The sequence below is a fragment of the Poromitra crassiceps genome (genome assembly GCF_964638095.1).
Source record: "Poromitra crassiceps genome assembly, chromosome: 10".
Lineage (NCBI taxonomy): Eukaryota > Metazoa > Chordata > Actinopteri > Beryciformes > Melamphaidae > Poromitra > Poromitra crassiceps.
In genome coordinates this window covers 22,271,704-22,279,203 of record NC_139631.1, presented here as the reverse complement: position 1 = coordinate 22,279,203, position 7,500 = coordinate 22,271,704, and the positions used below count along the sequence as shown (strand labels likewise).

At 45.2% G+C, this 7,500-nt stretch overlaps 1 protein-coding gene across 1 annotated transcript in view; it reads right to left on the bottom strand.

Annotated features, from left to right (window-relative positions):
- Positions 1–7,500, bottom strand: part of homer1b (homer scaffold protein 1b) — a gene marked incomplete at both ends in the record, with an annotated part of 22,421 nt that overhangs the window by 6,182 nt on the left and 8,739 nt on the right. Inside the window, one exon of the mRNA XM_083645033.1 lies at positions 3,933–4,090. Within this exon, the coding sequence (XP_083501159.1) occupies positions 3,933–4,090 (158 nt within the window). The remainder of the gene's footprint in view (positions 1–3,932; positions 4,091–7,500) is intronic.

Sequence of the window (7,500 nt, the reverse complement as noted above, 5' to 3'; positions counted from 1 at the left end):
CATCGTGACATCAGCACAACACATCAGCTGTCTCTCATCCCCCGCTCGCTCTCTCTCTCTCTCTCTCTCTCTCTCTCTCTCTCTCTCTCTCTCTCCCTCTGCCCTCTCTGCACCCACACACACTTGCCTACACAGCCCTGCGGTATATCTACACTTAGCCTGTGTTATGGATCTAATTGCAGACATGGAAAGACAACAGAACAAAGAAGACCGAGGTCCAGGAAACAAGTGCAAAAGAACACCAGTGTGTGCGCGCATGTCTTTGTACTTCACACAAAAGTATAGAACTGAACACATTCAAAACACACTGTATTCATTTTTATTCGATTCTTTTTGATTTCAGCCTTTTTCAAATAAACCGTAGGCTACACACGGTTACACAACATCTCAGAATCTACATTTGTGATGCGATCAGTTGACTTGCTGCACTCTGAGGGGGGCACACGGGGGGCCGGGGCTGACGGAGCCCGTGTGAAAGGTGTGGGTGTGATGATGCTCTAACTGGCACAGGCCAGACGTCAAATTAGATCAAGTCGCATGAAGCCTGAATGGCGCGAGTGCAGGAAGAGAGAAGAGGAGAGAGGGTTGTGTCGGAGAATACGGTCTACGTCAGTGGCTCTCAATGCGGGGTCCTTGAGGGGTCTCCGGGGGGTCCCCCAGCAAATCTGATGAGTTCAACTTCACCGATGTTTCATTTACACGAATTTAACGCAATTAGGGAATGAAGAAGAATGAACTGTACTGATTGTAGTTTAACTGTTCTCTCTCTCTACCTACAATTTCTGTACAAAATCATATCAAACAAAAAATATTCTCAGAGTTGGGGTCCGAGATAGATATTTCTTTGATAATGAAAAAAGTTGAGAATCACGTCCTTTGCGTCTGCCCCCTTTGCGTAGGTAAGCCTTTTGAGAGATGTGCTTAGAGCGGGTGGCTGCGTGTTTGCCAGTGAGAGTCGAGCCCTTGTCCCACGCATGCAGCATTAATAGACACATCAGCAGCGGTGAGGCTAGCAGGCAGTGGGTGTGTGCTCCCTACATCCCACACACACACACGCACAAACACACGCATGCACGCACGCACGCACGCACGCAGGCACACACACACACACACAAGCACACACACACACACACACACACACACGCACGCACGCATGCACGCACACACACACACACACACAGCAGGCAAGGGGTGTCCTCGCTACATCCAGTTCTCACTGCAAAGATGTGTTGAGCCTTCAAAGAGATCATGATGTGGCGCTGGGGATTTCTAAGCACTTGAGCTTATCATGGCTTTACAGACTTTAGCATGTTAATAAAAAAGATGTCTGTTGAAGTGTCAAAAGAGACGTTACTGCTCTCAGAACACCAGTAGTTTAGCAAAAAGAAGAATAAGAATGATAATACATTAAGGATTTGATGGATACCTTTAATTAATAAGAATCGCAGGCAGAGTAATCATGATATGAGCGGCACAAGGTTACAGAGATTATATGCAAGTTAAAAGAGCCTGTTGTTGTTTACAATAAACTACAGGTTACAGTAGAAAACAGAAACATTTCCTCGTCTCAGAGATGCTCACAAGTCATTCTTGGCGAGTCCAAGTCAAGTCTCAAGTCTTTGAGCTAGAGTCCAAGTCAAGTCTCAAGACTCTTATGGATGAGCGTTCTATCATCTGCTGGTTGCCATCTGGTCTGCTTAGAACACTGCCTAGCTAAAACTAAGGAATTCAAAGTACTGTGTTATCCTCACTCCTTTATTAGCATACAGTTTCAGTATTGATGAGTTGACATTATTATGTGTAGACATTTCCTGAATGATGCACCAAAACAATTAATATAAAGATTGTTCACGAGTCTCATCTCAAATCCGAGTCGAGTCTCAACCCTTTTGAGGACGAGTCTCAAGTCGCTGTGTGTGTGACTTAAGTGCGACGCGAGTCCAAGTCGTAAGTCGCAAGTCCAAGTCCCCATCTCTGCCTCATCTCAGAATAAAATAGTTCACTCACTCTGTCAAAGTCTGTAACTCGTGTGTGTGTGTCACTCCTTTATTAGCATGTGTGTGTGTGTGTCTATTGGTGCATGTTTAGGTGTTAGTGACTCATGCGCAGCCTCTTTATACATTGCACCTCCATATCTCTCCACACACATCTCTCCCTCCCCCTCTCTCTCTCCCTCCCATTCTTCCTCCCTCCCTCTCTCTCTCTCTCTCTCTCTCTGTGTCTGTCTTGCTCTTTCTCAATCTGCCTCCCACTACCCCCAGTACGTTATATAAGTGTTACATAAACGCTTTGTCGACACCTTTTGGTGATGAACCTCATAGCCACACCTCTTCGGGATATATATTTACATGCCACTTTCACCTCCTTATTTTGCAGCCAGAGTCTTATTATGAAACAGTATTAAAAATCACAAGGAATATATAAATTATCATTGTCAACTCAATCTGCTAGCAGGAATGTATACAACATTAACGGTGCATGCATAGAGGTGACATTGTCGCCTAGCTGTCACAATGCAGCAAACAACATGAAAATTCACGACCAAGCAAGCTTACATAAGCAATGGTTAAAATGTGTCTTTAAAAAGCCATTATTGCACTGCAGTAGGTTAAAAGTATCACCATAAATACAGTAAGTGACCATCCTCAAGACAATAAGCATGCTCAGATTGAATAAAATAAACCCCTCATTCCTGAGAAACACTGCATGTTTTGACTTCCATCTCTTTGCTAGTCCACATAAACTGCGGTAAGAATGTCACTGATATGAGTATGACTCCAATATCATCAAGAAAAAAGTCCTGTAAATTCATTGTACTTGTTAATCAGAGTGATTCTGACTGTCTTACTCCTTCTCATCATGTGCTGTAGGAAGCGTATTTGCTTGCAGTTAGTAAGCAGGCAGTGCATCGGCTTTTGTGAGGAGGGCCCTCCCTGTTGCTGACCTGTGACCAGGCTATTATTTTGGACAAGCTTGTGTGCCTGCAAATCTGAGTGGAGCGTTATGATGGCGGAGTAGTCAGGGCATGTAATGACATCCCTATCAGAAAGAGAAGACCCGACAAGTCTTATACGGCTCCCTAGAGAGGACAAATACAAGAAAGGCGGGTAAATAGGAAGTATACTACCACGCTGATATGTAGACAAAAAGATAAATATATATACTGTATATAGGTTCATGTAACCAAAGAGAAGGAGAGGAAAAGATGTTTGTGATTTTGTGCTTCAGACAACCAGAAAATCTGAACAACATGATCCCCCCCCCCCCGATTCTTTTATCCCATTTTTATCCCCCATTAGTGCTAATTTTAATTTATTTATGCTGGTTGCTGCTCCACCCTCTGCCAATCTGGGGAGAGCCGATCTGGCTCCATGCTTCCTCCGAGACATGGGCAGTAGCCAGCCGCTTCTTTTCACCTGACAGGGGAAGATTCACAGGTAGGACATAGCACGTGGGAGGATCACGCTATTCCAACGAGTTCCGTCCCGAACAACCAGAGGAGGTACCACTTCAGCGACCAGAATATTGCATGTTTTGGTGTGGGGTTCCTATATGAAGGAAGCCCCCAGGGGGCACGGGGAGAACATGCAAACTCCACACAGAAAGGCCCTTTTGACGACCCCACCCGGGCGGTGGGCACTCAAGGACATGCGAACAGGCACACATTCCTTCAGCGCTCACAGCGTCCCAGGTGGGAATCGAACCCAGGACCTTCTAGCTGTGAGGCGACAGCGCTTACCACTGTGCCACCGTGCCCCATAAAACAACACATGATTAAATGGGAGACAGTATAACAGATGCACAGCTAACTGCATTTAGCCTCTTTGATCACTGTGAAATCTGACCGCTACAGAGAGTGGATACGGTCTGATCCCAACGTCTGTACTGCAATCAACATGACAGTGCGGGACAATGAAGACGATACCAACTACCTGTGTGCGAAGGCCAGTGCGTTCTGCGAAGGCTCCGGGCGGCTTTCGGAGTTGGGAGTCGTCACGGGGTCGCAGAATTCATCCGTGCCGTTGATGTTCTCCATGGTGGGCGGAGTCACTGGGGTCAAAGGTGACGAGAGCTCGCCTCCCGGAGACTCCTGCACATGAAGCAGAGTTGTTCAGCGGGTTACTACACTTGAAATCAGCCAATCAGTCATCAATTAGACAATCAACTCAAGATATTTTTATTTTAGGTTATGTATGAAAATCGCGATTAAAAAAATATCGCATTTACGCTTCAAAATTCATAAAAGTGGTCCTCAATATTTGTGAAGATTATCTTGCTGAACACAAAGTTCTCCGCTTCGTATACTTTTGTTAACCACCGACCTTATTTCAAGCATTTAACCAAAACCCCCATACAAAAGTCCCATTGACTTTGAGACGAAGGTCTTCTGGACTCATTCCTGCTGTAGACTTTATTCCTCTGCCTCACAGGAACTGATGGGTTTTATGTTAGTGAAAGCAGCCGTTTGGAATGAACAGAAGAACTGACTAGTTGACACAAGTAGCGATCTCTACCATGGCATGGCTGAACAGACAAAGAGGAGACAGGAACCTACAGAAACCTTCAGAATTCATCAACAGAAAATCCAAGGAAAAATACATCACAATTATAGTGATCTCAGCAATGACCTCTTATGACCATTAAAGATATCAACAAAGTAAAAAAAAAAAAAAAAAAAATCTTGTGGATTACCACTTTAAGTAAAGTTGCTGAGCAGTTGTACATAATTAAATCCTTTCTTCTTCACAAAGTTTAATTGTCTCCCCCATATAAGGAAACAAGCAAGAGGGAAAATGAAGAGAATGAAAGACAGTGAGGTAGGCAGACGGGGGCGGCTTCTCTTGCACTGATAATCTCTTGGTGCGGGGGGCTAAAAAAAGTGGGCGAATATAGACCATTAAAGGAGAACTAACCTCCAAAACACTTTTTTTCAGCTTTTAACCAATATATATGACTTTGGGGGTGATGTGTGAAGAATTCTGGTCAGAATTTCCACATTTGACACCAAACTGTTGCCATTTTACCATTTGTATCATTTTTCAGCAGCATATCTGGCATAAGCGCCCTCTTAGGGTCAAAGACTGCTTTTTTTTTTTTCTCAAATGAATGGGATATTTGACACGTCGTTACGTCACGGTGACCCAAAGACTATGGGATTTCAAGATAATTACTCCCCTACCCCCCCTGTACCCTTTCAGCTCCTCAGAACTCCAAGCCTATTCTTATTGAAGTTTGCTCTTAAAATACTGAACCAAACGTTGTCAAAGTTGGCACATGTCTTAATTATAGTTAGTTTCCCGCTGAATGTGTCACTACTTTATTAATATCTTACCTGAATAAGCTCGAATGATGATGTTTATATTATCAGTCCGAGTTGGAAGCACTGTCTCAAGCCCAGGCAGGTGGGAGCGGGCAGGAGAGAGTCGTACTGTAACCTCATGGACGAGCCTCAAGCTCCGGGGGCGCGCGGCCGCGCGCAGCAGCAGCTGGGCTCTCTGTGCTCTAGAGCAGAGAGCAGTCTGATATTTCCGCAAACAAATAGCGTCGCAGTTTAGCGCACATGTAAAATATAACGCTATACTACGACGTGACAACGTGACAAAGCTGGTCTAAACAAATCGGCTGCTGTAATATCGTCACTGTGTACAAGCAACGGGGGGGGGGGGGGGGGGGGTTGACTCGCTGTGTGTGTGTTTTGCTGTCTGGAGCACTTTCTCCAGTGCTCTCTGTGCACAGTCTGACATTTCATTGGAAGCACTTTCTCTCGGCCAGTCAAACGGGAGAGTCTGCTCTGCTCGCTCATGCACCCGCGGGGCGCGCGCACACTGCACACAGCAGCAGTGAGAGGCGGGGGCTTTCAGACAGAGCAGAGCAACTGGCTCTGTCTGTGTGTGTGTGCTCCGAGGAGGAGAAGAGCTCTGTCCTGCTCTGCGCCCTATGAGGAAAAATCATAGGTGCTGTAAATTTCATCAAGAATCACGAAAACCCCCAAAACGCAAATTAAAAACGGATTTCATTGCGCGGTTTATCTCTAGTTAGACGAGGGAATTACGTGGAGAAATCTCGCATTGTGTTACCCCAGAGCGAGAGGTTTGTCCTATTGTGGGTGTGCTGCTGTTAACGAGCCCATGTCACTTTGCTCCCGTAACGTAGTTTGAGTAGTTTCCATAGAGTTACATGCAGAAAAATAATTAAATTTCTAGTTCGCCACTGAATTACCAAATTGATATAACTTTCAACCATTTTGAGCAAAGCTCTTTCCAAACAGGCCACCAGCGTTGGCTAGTTGCTGATATTTATACAGATATGGCCCCTCTCAAATAAATTATTTTTGAGGCAGTAGGCAAACTGTAATGGCGTCGATTTCCAAAAAAAAATCTGGACTTCAACACAGCCAAAGAGTCCAGTATAGACAAGAGCATATGTCATTTCTTGGTTTTTTCCATAGGTATTTTCAAATCACTGTTCTAATACATATCTAGGGGGTTAGTCCCCCTTTAAATAGCACAGCACTGACAAATTACAGAATTATAAAATTAACGCTTATCTTTATATCCCATACAAGCATCGGATTTATACGGGAGACAAATAATTTAGCTGCCGAGAGTACATAAAACAGAGCTATTAAGACTTAGGGCCCGGGCACAATACAGCAGCACAATGACACTGCCTGTACATCCCTCATGGACAGGAAGGAAGTGAGAGATAAGACGGAGATTATGGCTGGCGTTACATTCTGCTCTCCACAGTCATTAATATAGCATTTAATATCTGTTCACCATGCAATTCCCCTGGGCTCTGGTCTTTTGGGACCGGCATATAGCATTTAGCTGTGTGGGCTGTTTTCTCATCTTGTTTTAGCGGAATAATTCCCCCGTTAATGTGTTGCAGTGGATTGTGAGGAGAGAAAGGACAGGATCTACAGTGGAGGTGAGGAAGGAAGCCATCACAGTGTGGAGGGCTGAAATCACTGTAGGGCTGCAGCAGGCGGTCCTTCCGCAGTGTTCAGTTAATGTGGCAATCCCTCGAGCCTCGCCACTAGGGCGGTGATAGTCAGCGCACATGCAGCAGCTTTCAACCCTGGGTGAGTGTGAGGCTGTCCACCCCCCCCCCCCCCCCTTTCCAATGGGAAGTGCCAAGGCAGAGTACAGGGTACTGTAGCATTTAAAACACCCCCCCCCCCCTCCTCCCTCCCAATACAAGTAACAGAGCTCAGTACAGAGGGAGGCTTCAGACAGTGAAGTCTGTTAACAGCCTTTAAAGAAGTGATTTCTCTGGGGATTCTCCTCAGAAAACAAGCTCATTTCCTCTCAGACACACTTACATGTGCCTTAAAACACTCGATTATTAGATATTCCACACAAACAAATACCTAACATAGAGGCTAATTAGCTTTTCTGATGCATGGTGAGTCCACAGACAGCTACTGTCTCTCTCTCTCTCTCTCTCTCTCTCTGTCTCTCTGTTAATGCAGTGGTTCTCAATGTGGGCTCCAGGGAC